This window comes from Kogia breviceps, chromosome 6 (assembly GCF_026419965.1).
Source record: "Kogia breviceps isolate mKogBre1 chromosome 6, mKogBre1 haplotype 1, whole genome shotgun sequence".
In the NCBI taxonomy this organism is placed as follows: domain Eukaryota; kingdom Metazoa; phylum Chordata; class Mammalia; order Artiodactyla; family Physeteridae; genus Kogia; species Kogia breviceps.
The window spans coordinates 125,729,025-125,751,234 of record NC_081315.1 but is presented as its reverse complement, the minus strand read 5'-3'; the positions used below and the strand labels follow the sequence as shown (position 1 = coordinate 125,751,234).

Below are 22,210 nucleotides of genomic sequence, written 5' to 3'. Positions count from 1 at the left end.
GTTATTTATAGGGTGGAACCAAATTAATAAAGAAAAATGTCTGTACCTCACACTGGCTTGAGATCATGAAAGGGCATAGAGTTGGAATGCCAAAGATCATCTTAACACTGTTTGAATGAGGCCTACCCAAAGATTACATCAGCAGCACCACCATATGTACATGCCTCTTAACTATTATTCTGGAGTGATTATAACTCAGACTTTGGGAGATGTACCATCTTGAGGATATATTCACCCTATCACTGATAAGTGGTGAGAGTAGCAATATTCTATCCTGAGGAGCTGTGATCCAATAGTTCCAGGAGGTAATCAACATCTAAAGGCATAGCAAAGCATGAATCAGCTGGGTGAGGTAAAGTGAAATGCAGTATAGAGAAAAGGCTGAATGGCTCCCTCAGGATTGTATACGAGGCAGACTCTTTTTTCCCTAAATGCATCAAAGAAATATTGACAAGTGTTATTTTCTTAGTAAGCTTCTAGAGAGCAGGGACCATATATTTTCATCGTTGTATTTCCAGGCAATGATGCTTAACAAATGTGTTCAGCGGATAGAGTGAAAAACTGGAAGTTTTGTTGATTTTTTAGAGAATAGAGACATCTATGTGGACGAAAATTGTTGGGGAAAGCTTCTGTGGGAGATCAGACATGAGCTTCAGCTTGGAAGGTTCATAGGTAGGGATATTTGAAGGCACTGAGGAGGAAACATGACTACTTAAAGAGCAAAGTTTTAGAAACAGTAATGAACAAGGCCAGTGCAGGGCTATAATAGGAAGCCTTTATAAGTTCTTAAACAGGTTGTTTAGTTTGGAATTAGATACAGAAGATTTGTAGAGGAAATTGTAGTTAGGCAAGAAGATGAGCTAAGCCAGTGCAATTCCAGTGAAATCATCAGTCTGTGACTTGATGATGAGGCTAACCAGAAAAATCTAGTTACAGTCGACCACTTCATCCTTGACTCACCTCCCAGTTTTTGTAACACCATCCTCTTTCATGGCTTTTCTCCAACCTCTTTGATTGCTCCTTTTCATACTGTTTTTCTCTTATACTTTCCAGTCTACTTTTATCTTCTAAATGAGGATAAATAGTGTTCCACAGTGCCTGGTCCTGAGATCTCATTTATCCTCATTGTTTTAAATCTGTTTCCCACACAGGAGCCAAGGTAGCCTATTGTAAATGTCAACGTGTTACTCCCCAACTTAAAAAGTGTTCAATGGCTTACTACTTACTTAAAATAAAATCCAAATTCTTGCCAAGGCCTGCAGACCCCTGAATGGTCTAATGATCTATCCTTACTTCCCTAACTGCATCTCATGCTATTCAAGGCTTTGCCTAGAACAGTGGTTCTCAACTGGGGATGATTTTTTTCTCCCAGGGGACATTTGGCAAAGGCCAATACATTTCTGGCAGTCACAGTTAGGGTGGGGAAGAGGTGCCACTACTGGTATCCAGTTGGTTGAGGCCAGTGATGCTGCTAAACATCCCACAATGGGCAAGACAGTCCCCCACAACAAAGAACTGTATGGTCCAAAATGTCAATAGTGCCAGGGTTGAGAAACCCTGACCTACAGCACCTTCCTCTGAGTCTCCAAGTGGCTGACTCCCTTTCATCCTCTGTACTTTAGTTTTAACTTCATCTTCTTGGAAAATTCATCCTTGACCCAGAACTCCCTGCTTATCTCTATCACAGTGTTGTGTTTATTCATCTCATACCATTTTTCACAACCTGTGATTATTTAGCTTATTTATTTGCTTATTTGTTTCTTATCTTCCTCACTATCTAGGAAAAAGATCCCATGAAAGACCTCTCTCTTGATCATCATTCTTTCTGTAAAGTCTAATACAGTGGCACAGAGTAGGCATCAGTAAAGAGTTGTTCAACACCTGAATCTGTATCTACAATAAGTCACTGAATGGAAACTTAACAATAAGGCTTTCTTTTCTTCGTTTTCTTTTTTTCTGTAAAATTAAAATATACAGTTACCAAGAGTGAAGACACCTGGAAAGAAGTTGTCGTCACTAAGAGTGTCTTCCGGAAGGCTGCTGGTCTGCGGTCAGTATTCAGATGTGTTCCACGAATACTCTTCCTTCCTAAGTAGCTTCTCACAATCAGAACCAGAAGTAGAGTCATATTATGGCCAAATTGACTAATGTCTGTGAGATGATAAAAATCTGGAAGGAAAAAAAGAAATAAGGGAGAATAGAACCAAAAATGAGGTAAAATTATAATATTTTTGATCAAGTAATCTCTAAGTTTAGAAACTTAGTTTTTTAATATATGCACATCTAAAAGAAGCCATTTCAAAGATGTATTTAGAAGTGCCTGGTTGTTATACATTTCGGTTATTTCAATTAAGAAAATATGTATTGTGGACATACATTGCTTTGTCTTTTCCTGCTTTTAGTAATCCACACTAGTAAACCACAGGATGGGCACAGCTCCATGTGGGGCATTTCACCATTTTCTGGCTCTGGTGATTGGTATATGGGTGATTCATGCTAATCAGCATTCTTTCCCAGGAGTTTTCAAATTAGAGCTTACAGGAAAGCTCCCTTTTCTCTCTGATTGCAAAGCTATAAAACTGTGAGCTCGGAGGTTCTTGTGGCAATGTGCCTTGTCATTTATAGTATCTGGTCTGTAAGAATAAGGCAGATATGGGGAGAGAGGGGAGACAGAGAGTCCCTGAAGTTTCTCTATCCTCTTATAAAATAGGTAATTCAGGAACTGAGTGTTCTCTGGACTCCTCAAAGCTCTGCAGCATGACATGTTGTTAAACATCAGAAGATCAAATTCAATATCCATGGCATCTTAGCCAGCTCTTCATTAGGCAAAACTTTACTGGCCTTACATCTCAACCTTTCTAAGCCTCTGATATACTAGAGTCAACATTAGCTAGTTAACCACAGTTAGTAGTTTAGCCAGTAACCTCCTTAATTTTTGCTGACTTATTGTCAGCTTAGGCAATTTCATTACCTTTGTTTGTTATTTCACTTTGAAACGTCCTAATTTTCTTATCTGTAAAATTGGGATGAAAAATAATGCTTATATATGATGTCTTTTGATGATGCCCCAGATATAAGCAATTGTAAAGTCTTATACTGTGTTATTATGGCAATTAGTGTTGTTATTATGATTACCAATACTGCTGTCATCAATGATAATGTGATGCGATAAGAACCTATGTGTTGTTTTTCTTGCCATAATATGTATTTTATTACAATCTCAAAGATGCAGGAGGCTTTAGATTCCATCTGTCCAGCCTCCCACTCACTAAAGGATCATCCCTGCTGGTGGCAGTCCAGCATCTCTTCAAATATGGTGACAGTGATAGAAAACCTGATGCTTTGTGGGGCATCCTGTTTCTTTTTAAGACTTCTTTAACTATTAAGAAATTTTCATCACAGTGAGTTGAACTTCACCTTCTAGTAATTTCTACACACTGGTCTTATTTTCTGTCCTTTATAGCAACAGAAATCTTTATTCTCTTTTCCATAAGATGCTATTGAACTTTGAAAACATCTTTTGTGTTTTCAAGCTAAAAGTACTCAGTTCTCTCAATAATTTTTTGAAAGCCTAGTAAATATTAAACTAATCCACTCATTCATTCATTCATTATACTTCACCTTATCCTACAAAGATTTAAAGTAAATTCTAAAAAATAAAATAAAATGAATTCTAGTATATAACATAAAACAATGGTCAAATGTAAATAAGAAAAAGAATCAGATCTATGGGAAATTAAAATACAAGTAGAATGTAAAGAATGAGAACTAAAGAACATAAATATGCATGAGCCTATGGCTTAAATTTATTTGACTCTGATCTAAAATCAAAAGTGAAAAAGATATTTAAGTTATCAGTAACAGGAAGACATTTTTCTGTCATCGTCTAAGATGCTTTTTCCTCTACGTGGGCCTTCATCTAAGGAGGCTCTTACCTATGTTCACTGACAGTGGACTCATCAACATGTCCCTGGAAAATGCAGTAACAGTCTTCATAATCCATGAAACTGAATTCAAGATTCACTTTTGTTATCAACTTCTGAAAAAATGTGGTGCCCAAAAATAAAAACAGGTTTTTGCAATTAGCTTGATTATGGTTTGGGGAAATTATTTCCTTTTTTGGTTCAGACATTGTTTTTATCAGGACAGTTTAAGTAAGATTGTTTTAACCTATTTTGTAACTATGTCACTTTGTTAGCCAATATAAGTTTGTGTTCAAAATACTAAATTTTTTGTTCCATTATTTTGTTTTTATGAATTGGCATTAAGCCCAGTTTCACAAATTTTAATGCCATTAGTTTTTTTGGACACAAATGCTTATATTGCCTCAGAACACAAGCATCTTCATCATCTGTTTCGTTCATTTCTTTAAAACATCCTATTAGGTTTTGAAGTTTTAGCCCATATTTCTTAAAATTCACTATTCTTCCTCAGTTTTTATATTGCCAGAATTAATGATATCTTCTTTGTCTGCAGCTAAATCGTTGAGGAAAATGTTGATGAAGGCTGGATTCCTGACATTCAGCTCCAGCTGTGGCCCACGTTAACCCTCATGGCAGCATTAAAATTGTTTAGAAAGCCAAGTAGAGACCGTGTTTAAGGGCAACATGATATCATAAAAGAACATGGCCTTTAGACTTGGACAGACCTATGTTCAAATCCTGACTTTACCATTTATTGTTTTGTGTGACCTCGAGCAGTTATTAGCTACTCTAAAACCCAGTTTCCTCATCTGTACATAGCAAGGTGTCCTAGCTAAACTCTAACTGGGTTGTTGTAACAGGATTAGTAGGATTGCCACCCCTGTGGGCATTTATTTGCATGGTATTTTTTCTAGCAACGTTTCATAATCTGAGAGAAAGAATGAAAGAAACAGATAGTGGAATTGCTTATGTTCAGAAGCAGCATAATATGATAGAAGAATGGATAGAGAGTTATGGAACTCTTTTGCTCTCAAGGAGCTGAGCCTGTGGGAGGTCAGCTCACCTCTTTTAACCTCTTAATCCATAAAGGAAGGGCTTGAGCCACGTGGTTCTAAATGCTGAAGATGTGAAATGGGGCCTTTTCCCCCTAATTCCAAAATACGCCATGAACTAAGTGTTTTATGCAAATTACATTATTTAACTTTCCTAACAACCATAAAATATTAATATTTAGATATTATTAATATCCTTATGTTAGAGACAGTGAAAGTGGGGTACATAGTACAGTGTCTGGCATATAGGAGGCACTCAATAAGCAAACTGAATGACTAAGTAAAAGAACTTATCAGTTAAGTATGACGTCTGGTTACAGCCATGGAAATACAGTAGAGTAAGTAGGAATGAGGAAGAAGACAATATGTGCCATACTAACAGATCCAGAATTAAAAGCCGAAAACATCTAGGTTTTGATTGAAAGCCTAGGATTCACTAGGATTTTTGTGCATTAGTATAATTTCTCTTTAACTTTTTACGAAAACAGGTTTTATAACATGTTTTATTTATACAATTCTTCAGAATCTTAGAGATAAAGAGGATCTGAGAGGTTCATTTGCTAAAATCCCTCACTGTACAGATAATAACACTTAAGCTCAAGGAGGTAAAGTTACCTAGGCTCATGCTAGACACTGACAGAAGCAGGGCTAAAATTCAATTCCTAGTCACAGAATTTTCCTGGTGTGAAATATTTTCCCTAAAATATTCTGAAAGTTTCATAGGAGATAGTACTCTTTCGTTTCTTAAAGTGCAGTCAGATTTCTTCTACATTCAAATACTGGTGATAAACATACTTGACACCTTTGTGGCCTTCTGAAAGACGTGGGAAGGGGAACGTAAGGAAGAAGTCAAGAGCACTTCACAGGAAAGGATTTTCTTTTTCTCAATTGTGATATCTGTGGTAGTACTCTGACTTTATGAAAAACACCATGGCATTTGGAAATTTACGGAACTTACTTTCCTACCTCTTGGGACTCTGACAAGTCTAAGACTCTGTGACGTGTGTGTGCGTGCACACACACACACACACACACACACACACACACACCACTATATATCTTAGACTGACTTGTTTTTGAGGTAGTTCTTCAAGAAATACAATAGTAAAATAACACCGTATCTTTTGCTCATACCGTATTGGCTAAAGCCATGAACCCAAAGGAAGTTGCCCTGGAGAGCAATTTTCTTTGTAAAGATGACAAAAATATTCAGGGCACCAGTGTTTTCAAGTTGAACTTCCTTGTTGAAATTCACTTCACAGCCAAAGGAAAAAAAAGTTTACTTTTTAATACAGTAATAAAATTGTTGGAAAATATTCAGTGATAGAAATAATTCAAAGAAGTATAGGTAAAGGCAGAAATTTTAGAGTATTTTCTTTATTTCTTAACTGTCTGCTCTTGAGTTTTTTAGTCTCTTATCTGTTAAACAAGCCCTCAAACTGAAATTGTGCTGGAGGAAAAAACTAACTCTTGGCAAGTAATATCCCTGGAATGTGTGTTAATGCCATTTTGTACATTTTTAAATCAAGGTTTTCTGATTAAATTGTTTTCTATAAGTTTTATTCTGCTACTGTTTCAAATTCTGAATAACTCTCTTTATCAAATTAGTTACAATAGTTTTGATGTGATGAAGAAAAGCCATTCCACTTGCTATTAACAGTGCTGACATTTAAATTTTAAACAGCATTTAGTAGTAGGTACAACAGTAACTTTCAAACATTTTAGACTGCAACCTAGAATAAGCAATATATTCTACATTGTGATCCAGTTTGCATGAACATATATGTAAAGTAAAATCATTAGTTTCCTGAAATAATACTATTTCTATGAGTGATATGCTCTGATGTTTTCTTCTCCTTTATTCTGTTCTGTTTCATTTGGAAAGCTGCTGATCATAACCATCTAAGTTAATTTTTACACCACCTAACTGAACACAACTATAGTTTGAAAGACGTGAACCAAGAGGTTTCTGGTGGAAGGAGCAATGTTTACTCTTTTTTTTTTTAATACAGTATGGAAATTTACTCCCTTCCAGTTAGAAAAGAATATTCATTTTGGTTTGATATTGTCACATTAAAATTTTTTACTGATTAAAGTAAAACTTCTTGATATTGTAAAAAAAAAAAAGCCTTTACTCTCTGGTTCCACATTTTATTAACATTACCCCAATTCAGAGTTTATTTCTCTGTGACTAATAAATAAGGTATACAAATTATATAAGGCTATATTTATATAGATATAGATAAATATGAAATCATGTACAGTATGTAATGTCACCAGAAGGTGTGTGGTTTCTACCCATCATCTGGATGATTGTGTTCTCCACTGAGAGAGGAGAGAGAATAAGTTAGTGGGAGGAATGTTAGATCAGAAGTAGGACTCTTGGGTTCTAATTTTAGACATGCAATGTGAGACTGGGCCAGTTCCTTAACTTTTCTTATCTAAGTTTCTATTCTGTAAATGAGGGAATTGATCTAGAGTATTTCAAAATAGAGTCTAATTCTAAAGTGCTGTGATTCTAAGTAAATGGTTGTTTATTTAAACCAAAGAGAGTGTTTCGTTATGCTATTAACATAGTACTAGTGGGTTGTATTTGGTAAAATATAACTTTTTTGCTTATTCCTATTATATCTTAAATATTAATATCCTTTTGGTAAGCTAACAAGAGGACACTTAAGTAAACATCAGGGTATGGATTTGTACATAGTCTAGTACATAGTAATGCATAGTCTAATACATTCTGGTAATTATGATCATTAACCATAATTAATACATTATACATATATGCATCTAAAAACATGGTAGGGCTTCCTTGGTGGCGCAGTGGTTGAGAATCCGCCTGCCGATGCAGGAGACATGGGTTCGTGCCCCGGTCTGGGAGGATCCCACATGCCGCGGAGCGGCTGGGCCCGTGAGCCATGGCTGCTGAGCCTGCGCGTCCGGAGCCTGTGCTCCGCAAAGGGAAAGACCACAACAGTGAGAGGCCCGCCTACCACAAAAAAATAAAATAAAATAAAATAAAAACATGATAATTTTTCTGCATTGCTACGTGTCTTAGTCTGTTCAGGCTACTGTAGCAGAATACCATAGACTGGGTGGCTTATAGACAACAGAAATTTATTTCCCATATTTCTATAAGCTGGGAAGTCCAAGAGCAAGGCACTGACAGATTGGTGTCTGGTGAGAGCCTGCTTCCTGATTCATATTTGGCTATGTTCTCTCTGTGTACTCATGGGGGAAGGGACAAGGGAGTTTTGTGGAGTCTCCTCATTCATGAGGACTACGCCCTTATCACTTAATCACCTCCTAGAGGCCCCACCTCCTAATACTATCACATGGAGGTTAGGATTTCACCATATTGATTTTAGGGGGGCCATGCACATTGTCTATAGTATTATGATAAGTTTAATGTGTTTTTAATAGATTTTGATGAGTTTGTGAGGAAACTTATTGTAATTAACCATAAACTATATCCACATCTCTTTCTATGCATCAGAACTAAAGAATGTTTTTTGAATAAATGTGGTCCATGTTTATGTTTGACTTTATGTTCCAAAATAGTGACTGAGCCTAGAGTGCTGTATGGCTCAGAAGACAGCCTTGCACAGGAGGCCTGGAACCTGAGGCAAATCAGTTGTGTTATAGAAACTTCATTAGCTCTAGTTTTTCACATAGGTAGAAGTAAGGTAAAATAAATATTAGGAACTGAGTTTAAAATTAAGCTTAGAAAGTATTCCTGCTTTTTCAAGATAAGTTGGAAAAGAAAAAGTTATTTCAGGTTGATTGTATTTAGGTGAATTTTCCATTATGTTAGCATCAGCTCATAGAGGAATCACCTCCTTTCCATGCTTATGACTACCAGATGCCTAATTTCTTTAAGCAACATGGAAACCCACCAGAGAAGGGGACTTGGGGTGATTGTTTTTATTCATTGTGCTCTAGAGATGACTGTGCCAGAACATTAGGATTCCGGGGCAACGTACTTCCTGATTTGAAATATTCCAAACAGGTATTTAAATGAAAAGCCATTTTAGTTTTTGAAAAAATGAAGGATTATGTAGCCATCTGTCCATAGGAACTCCTTTCTGATTATATAATGTATTTTCTAAAAAGGTAGTATATACTGAATAAGGAAAGTATCCACTATATCGGTTTTTTAAAATTTTCAAGTGATCTACAAAATATGTGAATGCTCACAAGAAATAGTACTATTTTCGCAAGATCCTAAAAAGTCTCCCTGGGCTTCCGTGGTGGCGCAGTGGTTGAGAGTCCGCCTGCCGATGCAGGGGACATGGGCTCGTGCCCCGGTCCGGGAAGATCCCACATGCTGCGGAGCGGCTGGGCCCATGAGCCGTGGCCGCTGGGCCTGCGCGTCCAGAGCCTGTGCTCTGCAACGGGAGAGGCCGCAACAGTGAGAGGCCCAAGTACCGCAAAAAAAAAAAAAAAAAAAAGTCTCCCTTAATTGCAGTTTTGAGTCTGGAGAATAGAGCTGTCACAAGCTTATCCTAAAAAGTAGTCAGGCCACGTTAGTGTTTCTGATTATGTATGTATTCAATATACACATTGCGTCAACATATATTAGCTCCAAATCAGGGTCAAATATATTTATCCCAAAGCAGTTCCAGTGTAACCTCTAATCTAACTTCATTCTAAATGCCTTTGCTTTCTTACTGCGTGCTAATTTTTTATTTTGTTAATAATAATAGCTAACATGTATCAAGCATTTATAATGTATTGGGTAATATAATGTATAATATATAATTTTTAAGATAGATACTAGTATTATCCCCATAATTAAGATACATTTAACAAACTTTTATTGTTCTTTACTGTATACCAGGCACAGAAGATACAGTAGTTAATAAAAAAACAAAGTCTCTACCCTGAGAGAACATTCGAGTGGGCGAGATAAATAATAAAGGAATAAATACATACATCGTGTGTGGTGGCTACGCCTTGTGGATCTTTACGTAGTTACCTGAGGGCCCCAGTTCTGCTCCCTCTGACCTCCGTCACTGCCTCCTTGCTGAGCCTGCCTTCCACAGTCTGCTCCCAGCCAGTGAGGCGCTGTGACAGTGACCCTAAGGCACACTTGTTTCTGGGAAACACCCGACCTCTCCTGCAGGTGACTTGGGCTCACAGATCCTCCAACAGCCTTGCTGAATCTTCCCTAGACTGCTGGGCAGTCTAGAACTTATCCATGCAGTTCCATCAGAGGTCCCTTGGGTCTCTCCCAGCCTTCCTTTGACCCTCTCCCTTCCTTTCTTTGACTCTCTCCCCATTTTCTCTCATGTGGGCAATTTTCCTAATAAAATTTTTACAGGTTTCACCCCATCTTGGCATCTGCTCCTCAGAGGACCCAGACTAACACATTATGTTAGGGAGTAATAAGGGCTATAAAGGAAAAATACAAGCACAATAAAGGGTTATAAGTGTGCTCTCTTAAGTAAGTGTGGTCAGGGAAGGTCTTAGGCAGAAGTGGCCTTTGAAACACATAAATAGTTGGAGAAAACTTCCAGAGTGAAGTAAATTGCTTGAGAGTATATTACTAATTTGTGGTAGATTGGCAGATAGCTGACACATTTAAATACAACTGCTTTAATATGCAATTTATAAGTGCGTGTTGAAGAAAATGTAATGAGAGTTATCTATTTTGGGTGACAATTCACATTAGACAATTGATACACATATAACAAAACTTCTTCAAAGGGGGATAAGGAAAAGGCTCTAGAAACCATAGAATATCAGTTATTTCCTTTTGGCCTGCTTCATTCTGGCCTTCCTTTTTTCCCCCTGTTCTTTTAGATTTATTTTGCTAGTGCTGCAGCTTCTATACTAATTCTTCAATTAATAATTGAATTTACCTTTTGTCCTTCTGACTCTTTCCAATTCTGTTTCCTGAACTGTCTCCATCTCCTACACTGCCTAAGGTGTCATTGAAATGTGCTTCAAAATATTACACAATCCAGAATAATAAGCACATTGTTTTTGAAACAATTGTAACCTCTTAGCAATAACTTTTTCCTCCCTCTTTGCCTATATGTACCAAATCTTCCTATTGAAATCACATTATATTGAGAAGTCAGAGAAAGTTTATATCCTGAGTTGAAATCTAGTTCTTTTATTTAAGGAATTCAAATAGGGACATACCCTTTTATTTAATAATACTTCAGTGTGTAAGCCATTGAATTTCTTAAACAGTTTTACTTACTTTTTTCTTAGTTCTGAAAATTTTAACTTTTTTAAGCATTATAATTTTCTAAAAATCCTTTGATATATTTGTGAAGTGCTTTGATCAGTTAGTTTGGAATAGATTCCCTTTGCTTGTTCTTTTGGCAAAAGCCTGGCACTCTTCCACCTTTCATAGAAAGTGAACTGCCCTTCTTCCTACAGAATAGAGCGTGTGGAGGTTGAAAGTATTTTTCATAAGAAAAGGAGCATTCAGAGCAATACTTTCCTAAGCTTAATAAAAAGCAGTTGTGGCTGGGAAACTGCAATGATGTCATGTAAGTTTTATCTTGCATAAGCAGCAGAGTGAGGAAATTCCAGAATTAATAAGTCGGCTGGTACAGCTGTGCCCTGAGTTGGAAAGTTCAGGATGTTCTTTTCACACTCAACGACTGGACATTCTGCTCCACTTTAGCCTCTGTGAGAATAATTGGCTCCCTCCATTTCCACGCTGCTAAAACATTTATAAATTGGTCTACTTAGAAAATGTAAAATTTTAAGTCGATAAATGGTCATTTTGACTAAAAATTATTGTCCATATTTGCCTTGATTTTGTAATATCTGATAATTAGTTATTTTAAGTTATCTAGTCCTTTCAAATATTGAGTTAAGAAATGGAAAATACCAGCCTTGAGAAATGATTGAAGGGAGTGGAGAGTTAAAAGCCAAGAATGAGGACTTCCTTGGTGGTCCAGTGGCTAAGACTCCTCAGTCCCAGTGCAGGGGGGCCTGGGTTTGATCTCTGGTCAGGGAACTAGATCCCGCATGCCACAACTAAAAGATGCAGCCAAATAAATACATAAATATTAACAAAAAAAGCCAAGAATGATCTAACTATTGCTGTAGTTGTTAATGCAGACCTAGTGTTATCCAGAAAACAACTGGCCAGCTGATCATCAAGAAATTGGCTAAATAAAATAGGAGATAAAATTTTATGACCCAGAAGTCAGTCTGTTGAACAGTATAATGGAAATTCTTCTGAAGTTTTGAAAAGTAGAAAACATTTTCATTTAAAGGAATGTTTTTGGAGTGTTATCACACTAGATGATTTTGTTCAGCCTTATGGTTATTAGTGTTGTGCATTTCTGTCCTCTTTATTTCCTCTTCTTTCTCCCTTCTTTGCCCGTTACAGGGGAAAGAAAAAAAAAAGTTTACATCAATCAGAAGTGTGCACAATGCTGAGCAGAAACAAGCAGGTTTAATCAGAGTATGCTTTTGTGTTTCTCTAATTTCATAATTAAACATGCACATTGCTTGTTTGAAAGTCTGAAAGTTCAACATTTTATGATTATGAGTGCCTGAATGACTTTAGAGCGTGACTCTAAAATTACTCAATTTATAACTATTTTCCCAAAATTAATATAATGGAGATTTTTTATTATTTGTCTAGACATAATAAAATAGTTTAAGGCTGAAATTATTCTGAAAGAGAAGTTATGAACCATGAGTTCTTAGAGCATATATTTTAGAGCCAGACTCACCTATTTCTTCTACTTTGGAGCTAGAATTAAGCTAGTCACCTTAGTTCTCTGAGGCTCAATTTTCTTATATAAAGTGGAGATTATAATACATTTCTCACAGGATAATCATGAAAATAAAATAATATTTAAAATATAAGGAATTCCCTGGTGGTCCAGTGGTTAGGACTCAGTGCTTTCACTGTGGTGGCCTGGGTTCAATCCCTTGTTGGGGAATTAAGATCACACAAGCCATGCGGCGCAGCCAAAAAGTAAAATAAAATAAAATAATACATGTTAAATAGCCTGTATAAACCAGTGAGTATAGTGCTTGGCATTTAGTAGTCCATCAGCAAATATTATTTTCATTCATTTACTTTTTCTTTTAATTTTCTTTCTCCTTTATTTCATTTTTCATGTATACAAATGTGGGTAGAAAAAATGCCACAGTCTTTCTGCTGTTCTATAAAGCCTATCATGTTTCTTCAGACTTTGAAAGATTTAGCTGCTTTTTAGGTCAGTGGAAAACCCATTCAAAATTCCTTTCAAATTCTAATTGTGTAGCAACCAGATTGTGAAATTTGGCATTTCTAAAGGTGTCAGACAACTGAATTAGAATTAATAGACACTTCCAGGAAAGGAAGAAGTATGATAGTGAGCAGAGGGCTATTCCATCATTTTCTAACCAATCTTAAAAAAAAAACTTAAGATTCCCCCTTTTAAAATTCTCCTTTATGACGTGGAGAATACTGTTCTATAACTAACCTATTTAATTGCTGGCCCCTTGTTGGTGGTTGACAGAGTGGTGACACTGAGCATAGTTTAATTATTTGGAGATAGTTAAAATAATGCAATAAAATTTCAGTGTAATGAAAATAGTAACATTTCAAATTGCTAATAACTAAACCATTTCATCAAAATGCATAGTAGAATATGACTAATTTTTTATTTATTAAAAGATTAAAATGAACCAAAAAATGGCATAATGAGACCCTCATATCTATAGTTATCATAGATGCCAACATTGTTATTTTAAAACAAGTAAATACCAAAACATAAATAAAACTAATATACCTTTTTTGTAATGTAACTTAATTTTATTTATTTATTTATTTATTTATTTTTGGCTGCTTTGGGTCTTTGTTGCTGCATGCAGGCTTTCTCTAGTTGCGCCAGGCGGGGGCTACTCTTCGTTGTGGAGCGCAGGCTCTAGGCGCGTGGGCTTAGTTGCTCTGCAGCATGTGAGATCTTCCCAGACCAGGGATTGAACCCGTGTCCCCTGCACTGGCAGGCAGATTCTCAACCACTGCGCCACCAGGGAAGCCCAAGGTATCTTTTTTTTTTAATTTTGCGGTACACGGGCCTCTCACTGTTGTGGCCTCTCCTGTTGCGTAGCACAGGCTGCGGACACGCAGGCTCAGCGGCCATGGCTCTCGGGCCCAGCCGCTCTGCGGCACGCGGGATCCTCCCGGACCGGGGCACGAACCCATGTCCCCTGCATCGGCAGGCGGACTCTCAACCACTGCACCACCAGGGAAGCCCTGTTTGTTTTTTTTATATTTGAATTTTATTTTATTTTTTTATACAGCATGTTCTTATTAGTTATCAGTTTTATACATGTTGGTGTATACATGTCAATCCCAATCTCCCAATTCATCCCACCACCACCACCCCCGCCACCCCCCGCTTCCCCCGAAACTAAGATATCTTAAAGATATACTTCAGATTATACAAATTCTCTACAGTGATAATATGCATAAGTAAGATACTGTTCCTTTCTAGGCACTGCATTTTTCATAAGCAAATTTGTAAAGACTAGAAGATGATCAAAACAACCACCAATTTCAACATTACATGCAGATTCTTTTGTAAATATGTGGTGTTGCTACACAGCATTTTCATTACTCTGTTATACACTTTCCTTCTTCCAGTCTCCTAAACTTAATGTGGTAGATAGTTTTCTATGGATAAGATATTTCTTCTCTGGTATAAACATCTATCACAGAACTTTTAACTGAATTGAAATGGGAAGAATTGATATTTATGTCCTACCAGTTCCATGGCATCAACCATATTTTAAGATGTATCTATAACTTTGTATTAGTTTGAGTCTTTTATACAAATATATTAATATATTTCATGATAGATGTGTGCTATGTTACTTTCAAATGCTTTCGTGTTCTTCCATTTCTTGTTTTTATTTGTGTTTTATGACATATACACCCTAGTGCTTAAGGATTTGAGCAGAATTTAAAGATTCAGCAAAGAAAGATGCCAATTCAAATTAGACACTCTCTTTGTCCCCCCGTCATGTACATATATTTATTTATATGTATATTAGCATGTATTTTGCTATTACTCTTCTAAAAATGCATACATAAAGTTGAACCTAATCAACACACAACATTGTGGAACTTGAATTCCAAGTATACCTTGATCATGAAAACTGCAATAGTATGACGTTCTTTGAGTCATTGTCTCTCAGTCTCCTTGACTTAATACTAAACAAAAATAAGAACCCAGTTGAACTCTGGCGAATGCCATCTGGAACAATTACCTAATGATTCAAAGCACGTTGAAAAATACAAAGCACTTTAGAAATTCTAAGAATGACTAATGAAAAGACTTCATCTAGACAAGTTATTTTATCATGGAAGCTTGTCAGAAAAGCAGAACCCAACCCTTTTCTCCATCAATAATGTTTGTATATCAACTTCCATAGCTTTCATCCCTTAAATAAAACTCTGAATTAATCTAAATATCTTGCGCTATATTTTGATTCTAGATCCATTTGAAAAACTTATTCAGTAATAGCTTATATTAAAGGCAACAAAGATGAAACCCTTTGTTGTCAGAAACTTTTCTGGACTTTCTCAGTGAAAAGGCTGGATTGCTTAGACCAGGTGAAAATAAGATTATGAATAAAGACAAGTGACTTAAAAGGTTTTAAAATAAGATTTTTATTTATTTATTAGATTTTGATCTGAGATTGAAATTAAATGTCATAAAAGGAAAATTGCTGAATTGCTATTAAATTATTGCTACTAATGAAGAGTGTAAGTGGCTTTGCAAGTAAGTGAAATAATAAAACAGCAACACTCATGTTCACAGGTTTTTGTGTCACATACAACTTTCTTTTCATAGGTCTTCTGATTCCGGTATGGTGGTATCCTCTGTAGGTTCAGTTGTTACCACTATAGGAATATTCTCAGATATCCATCCCTTAGGAGTCCTATTAAAGGACCGTCTTCCAGAAAGAGGATTGGCAAAGGCCATGAACCTGGGATCTGTTAGAAGTAGTAGGTCAAAATCTGGAACCTTAAATTTAACCATTTTTGATGCTTTTTCAAAACCTCCAAATGGGGTGGCAACTCTGTGAGAAATGAATAGAAAAAGACTAAATTAATTAATATTCAAATTTATTTGACAGAAAATAGAAAACAATTTAATGCATGGTCTTATGGGCATGTTGTGTTATATTATTAGTAGGGTTTCAGTTTTTGACCTCTGAGGCAAGCATTTCCATTCAAGGACCATGCCTTTATGATAAAACAGATATTTGATAGTAAATTGGTATAAAGTCCTTATGTACATACTCTTAGTTTTGGACTGAACTAATCTGTGCCCTGAACATCACGACATTTCTTGCCTTTGCACCTTTGCTGACAATGTTATACTTGCTTAAGATATTTCCTCTGTGCCTCCTCTCCACCAGCCCTCACTCCCCTTCTTAACCAAATTCCTGTCACGTTGTCTTATGTCAGTCATTTAGTACTTATAATAGGGTACTTTGTATTGTTAGCATCTCATTTTCAGAATACGATTTTGTTTGGGTCATCTGTGAATTATAAACTCTTTGAAGGCAAGAGGTATATCTTTGCATCTTTCCACCTCGATCTCAAAAAGCTCAAAATCCTTCTACTCATCTGAATAAGGTCCATCTTCCTTACCTTGGCATGCAAGTTCCCATGTAACATTCTAGCTTTGTTTGATTCAGCCATTAATTATTCATTCAGTCAGTGCCAGGCACAGTTCTAAGTGCTGGGGGTATACCAGTGAACAATGTAGTCAGAGTCTAAGCTTTTATATTCTAACGAAGGAGACAGACAATTAAAAAACATAAACAGAGTCATACAGAGTGAAATAAGTCAGAAAGAGAAAAACAAATACTGTATGCTAACACATATATATGGAATCTAAAAAAAAAAAAAAGGCCATGAAGAACCTAGGGGCAGAACTGGAATAAAGATGCAGACATAGAGAATGGACTTGAGAACACGGGGAGGGGGAAGGGTAAGCTGGCACAAAGTGAAAGAGTGGTGTGGACATATATATACTATCAAATGTAAAATAGATAGCTAGTGGGAAGCAGCCGCATAGCACAGGGAGGTCAGCTCGGTGGTTTGTGACCATCTAGAGGAGTGGGGTAGGGAGGGTGGGAGGGAGGGAGATACAAGAGGGAAGAGATATGGGAACGTATGTATATGTATAGCTGATTCACTTTGTTATAAAGCACAAACTAACACACCATTGTAAAGCAATTATACTCCAATAAAGATGTTAAAAAAAATAGAAGTAAAAAAACAGTGGATTACAGATGAAAAAAAAATGTAAGTCAACTATACGTCAATAAAAAACTAATAAATTTTATAAAACATAAACATATAGACAAATATCCAATAATGACAAGAGCTATGAGAAGATTAAAATAGGATGATATAATAGGTCACAACTGAATGACTAGATAGGTAGAGAAGACATCTCTGAAGAGGTGACATTTAAACTGCCATCTGAAAAAAAAACAAAAACTGCCATCTGAAGGTCAGAAGTTAGCTGTGGACCATATGGCTGAAGCACTTCAGCCTTTCAGGTAGAGGGAGTAGCTAACGCAAAGAACCTAAAGCAGAAATAATGTTGATCTTTTCAGGAAAAGAAAGAAGGCCTACGTTGTTAGACAGGTGAGGGGGATGACAGAAAGGAGAGAGGACAGAGAAGTAGATTGTGTGGAACTTTGTCCAATAAGGAATATGGATTTCATTCTAAGTGTGAAAGGGAGCCATCACAAGGTGTTAAACAGGGGAGTGGTAAGTATAATCTGATTAAATTTTTATAAAGATTACTCTGGCAGCTGTCACTATGTGAACAATTATAGGTGGACAAGAATGGAAGAAGGGAAGATATTGTAGCAATTCAAGTGAGAAATTATGGCAGCTTGGATTTCAGGTGTTTTCCTTGAAGAAGTGGGTGGTTTCAAGATGTGTTCTATGGGTAGAGTCAACAGGATTTGCTGACACATTGGATAAAAATTGTGAGAGAAATGTAGAAATCAAGAATTACTCCTAGGTTTAGAGTTTCAGCAACTGGCTGATAGAAGACAAAGAGGAACAGGTTTGGTGTACGTGTGGAAAAAATTACTTTGACATCCTAATGGAAAGGTCCATGCTGGTTTTTCCCTATTCACTTTCATATACTCTTTGTTCCAGTCAAACTGCTAACACTGCTTGCTCTTTTCCTTATGCTTTCTAACCTCATTGCCTTTACTCATATTCATTTTTCTCTGCCTGGAGTGCTCTGACCCTTATTACTACATTTCTAAATCCCCTTTAAGTTCTTTAAGTTCTAAGTATGTTATATAAGTAATTTATATTTAAGTATTTACTAATTTAACTTTCTTCTTGAAGCTTTCCCTGATCTTTCACAGCCAGAAATAAGCTCTTTCTCCCCTAAGTTTCCATGGACTCTATTTTTACCTCCCCTGTAACCTTATTTTCCATCTTTCATTATATCCACTGGTCTGTCTGTCATATTTCTTACCAGCTTGCACTCCAAGAGGACTGGAATTCTCTCTGATGTATCTTTGTAACTTACTCAATATATGTACTTGTATAATGTATTGTACCTAGAAGATTCTTATAAACGTTTGGACAATGGAATTGGCAAGACTATTTAGATTTTCCAGTATTGCAGAGACTATTTTAAAGCCTGGAAGAGATCTGATTTTCTTCAAAGCTCAATCACCTATGGTCTTTCTTGAATATCTTAATTTCTGGGTGATAATAGTGAGGGACCATGGAGTCTGATAAAGTAAGGAGAAAATGATTGATAGACTTTGAAAACTGACATGGCTTTGATGTGTGGAATTGAAACATTATTGAAATAAAGAATAAATGAAAAATAAAGATAAAATGTGATAGAGAGTGGGATGCTTGAAATTGAGATTTTGAAGGTGATAATAGGTATTGGTAGTGACAAACTTTAAGAAAAGCCAAGGGCTTCCCTGGTGGCGCAGTGGTTGAGAGTCCGCCTGCCGGTGCAGGAGACGCGGGTTCGTGCCCTGGTCCGGGAAGATCCCACGTGCCGTGGAGCGGCTGAGCCCGTGAGCCGTGGCCGCTGGGCCTGCGCGTCCGGAGCCTGTGCTCCGCAATGGGGGAGGCCACGGCAGTGAGAGGCCCGCATACCGGAAAAAAAAAAAAAAAAAAAAAAAGAAAAGCCAAGAGTGAGTGACTAAGGTGGGATTGAGAGATGGATCCTTAAAAGCAAGACAGTCAAGGACTTGAAAGGGCCTAGAGTTCAGTGGATCATTTACGTAGATACTTAAGCCACCAAAAAGTGATGACAGGAATAGTACTGGGGAAGAAGAGGGAGAGCCAGGTAAGATCTTCAGTGTCCACAGAGTGGATAGGTGACCTCAACAATGGCTATAGCAGATGTAACTGTGTCATACAGTATAGAATCTCATGTCTTATTGGCCCATAATTTTCATGTCTTCCAGTGTTTTGCTCCCTTCTGAAGAACAGTATGTTTTACTTTCTATTGCATCTGTTCTCAAGATAACTGACCTTATAATATTTTCCCCAAATTGCTGTGGAAGATATGGATAAAAACAGATCACTGACTGATGCAGTAACCTCAGTCTAATGTAGTATTTCAGCAATCATATCAGTATAGACTTTCACATCCAGGGCCTAAAACCATTACTCTGGAGGTGAGAGAGATTGTTTAGGAAAAGAAGTTTAAGAATTTAGATCAACAGTCAGGTGCTTTATGACTGTTAAACTTCAGAAGGCATAGTAATAAAGCTAATATTGACAGGGTACTGTGCACCTGACACTGTTTTAAGTGCTTCTCAACTCTTTTGGTATAGGAATCACCTTGGGATCTTGTTAAAGTACAGATGCTAATTCAGTCAATCTAGTGTGTGTCCTGAAATTCTGCATTTCTAACCGGTTCGCAGGTGATGCCAGGACAGCTGGTCTGACCACACTTTGAGTACCAAGCGTTACATGATTGTCTCATTAAATTCTCACAACAACCTTATGAGTTGATTCTTTTTATATCCCCATTTAATGTATGAAACTGAAGCACAGAGAGTTAAATGACTTGCCCAAAGTCACCCACCTAGTAAGGTGTAGAATCAGGATTTAAATCTAGGCATGCAAACTCACTGAAGGCCTTCTTTTCTATACTACCTTATATCGTACCCACACAAGATCATTCTTAAAGAGTATTGGGCCTTCTGAGATCACTTTCTAAGTAGAGCAGGATATTTAGGAATCTCAACCACTTGGCTGTGTCTAAATGATGTCAAACCAGGTTGCTATCACATTCGTGATGTAACTAGGTGATTAATATCCCACATTTTGTCACGTGATTTAGTGAATTGAAGAGTCTTTATGACTCAAATTTGACTCAGTACATAAGTAAAACTTCTTATTCTTGGATGTCCAAGATGTCCAAGACAATACTTTGTCATTTTAGAAATTTACCACTGTAAAGCAATAGTTTGTTCATTTGTTGATTCATTCATTCATCTAATGAATTACTGATTGCTTATTATATCTAGACACTCTGCTATATGCTAGGAATTCAAAGATTGTAGTAGGTCTTAACCTCAGTGAACTCACAGACAAGAGAAGAGTGAAACGTGAGGGGGAAAAAAAAACACGTATGGACCAATATAGTTACTTTAAGAGAAAAATTTCCTGAATGCAGAGGAGCTTAGGGTAAAGTTTAGAACCTGGGATCAGGACCCGCCACATAATTTTGTAGGGCACAGTGCAAAATGAAAACTCGAACCCCTTTGTTAAAAAAATTGTTAAGAATTTCAAACATTAAAGCAAAACATTAAACCAGCCATAGCGCTTCCCTGGTGGCGCAGCGGTTGAGAGTCCGCCTACCGATGCAGGGGACACGGGTTTGTGTCCCGGTCCGGGAGGATCCCACATGCCGCAGAGCGGCTGGGCCCGTGAGCCATGGCCACTGAGCCTTCGCATCCAGAGCCTGTGCTCCGCAGCGGGAGAGGCCACAACAGTGAGAGGCCCGCGTACCGCAAAAACAAACAAAAACCAGCATGGCCTTCTAAATTGTGGGGCCCCCAGCAATTGCACAAGACATATATTCATTTGCGGGAGTTTAAGAGTATATGGATAGCCATTGGATACAAGAGGCTGGAGTTGAGCACTTCTAGATTTAGGCTGAATTTGGTCAATTAATCTTGTATTTATTAATTCCAGAAATCACCTTTACTCATTTATTTATTTTTTTTCTGAATTAAATGAAAAAAGAAATGTTCCCGTGCCACTGAAATCCAATATTTGGGTTTGGCATTTAGTGCATTAGCTTTTCCCTTTTTATCCAGTTCTGTTTTGTTTTTCCCACCCAATTTGTGGGTCATTTTCTTCTGTAAATGCAAACATTCCCTTCTGTTCATCACCCATCTCTTACCTCCTACCACTTATCCAGTGAACGGTTGCTCTTTGAAAAGCAGAGTTTTCTTTTCTTTGGCACCATTGAGACTATATCCTGTTTAAATTTTTATTGCCCTCAGACACAAAGTAAAATCTTTTAACAGAGATGTTAAGCATTTAAAGTGAGAGACTATTTGTAAAATTTTTAAGATCTCTGAAAATAGTTTCAAGTTTTAGTTAGTGAAGCAAAAAATTCCACTGAAAGATTTGGAATATTCTACTAAAAGATCACTGTGCATCTCTATGATTCCCGTAACATAATTTCTTCAAACATAGATCTGACTTAAAATGATTTTTACATTTTATCGTCTATGTAGTGACTAACAAGCTTGTTTCACTCAGATTCAGTTGATATGTGCTTTGTTGTTTATTTCAATTGATCAATAATTAGTTTGCATTTGTAAAAATTAATAGTGCTGGACATATAAAACACCGATAATAATTACTGATTATTCTATAAGGTAAAAAATTATGTAAAATGGCTGTATAGACGTTAAAATAAATTGCTCTACTAAATAGATAACGCATGTAATATATTTAAAGGTACTTAATCACATAATCATACAATGTATTTACAGATGAGGAAATTAATACAAGGAAAGGTTAAGTGACATACCCAGTCATACAGCTTTTTGAAGCAGAGCCGGAAACCTCCTTGCTCCTAGTTTACTTTTCCTCACATGTTACATAGGTTTAATATAGTGTTATTTAAATGTAACATAAATATTTAAATATCTCAAAATGAGTATAAGAATACAAAGTTGTATTAAACTATGGGCTATTTTGAAATTACTATTAGACTT

General features: G+C 36.7%; 1 protein-coding gene and 1 long non-coding RNA gene across 3 annotated transcripts in view; one reads left to right on the top strand and one right to left on the bottom strand.

Moving 5' to 3' along the window:
• The window catches only part of LOC131758539 (uncharacterized), a 30,427-nt gene that overhangs the window by 2,627 nt on the left and 5,590 nt on the right, over positions 1-22,210 (top strand). Inside the window, exon 2 of the long non-coding RNA XR_009336211.2 lies at positions 1,978-2,050. This is a non-coding gene — a long non-coding RNA (uncharacterized lncRNA). The remainder of the gene's footprint in view (positions 1-1,977; positions 2,051-22,210) is intronic.
• MYOZ2 (myozenin 2) overlaps positions 15,597-22,210 on the bottom strand; it is a 35,431-nt gene continuing 28,817 nt past the window's right edge. For both annotated transcript variants that reach the window (XM_059066748.2, XM_067036576.1), the window contains one exon: positions 15,597-16,033. In XM_059066748.2, coding sequence (XP_058922731.1) covers positions 15,799-16,033 — 235 coding nt within the window. In that variant the 3' untranslated portion in view covers positions 15,597-15,798. The remainder of the gene's footprint in view (positions 16,034-22,210) is intronic.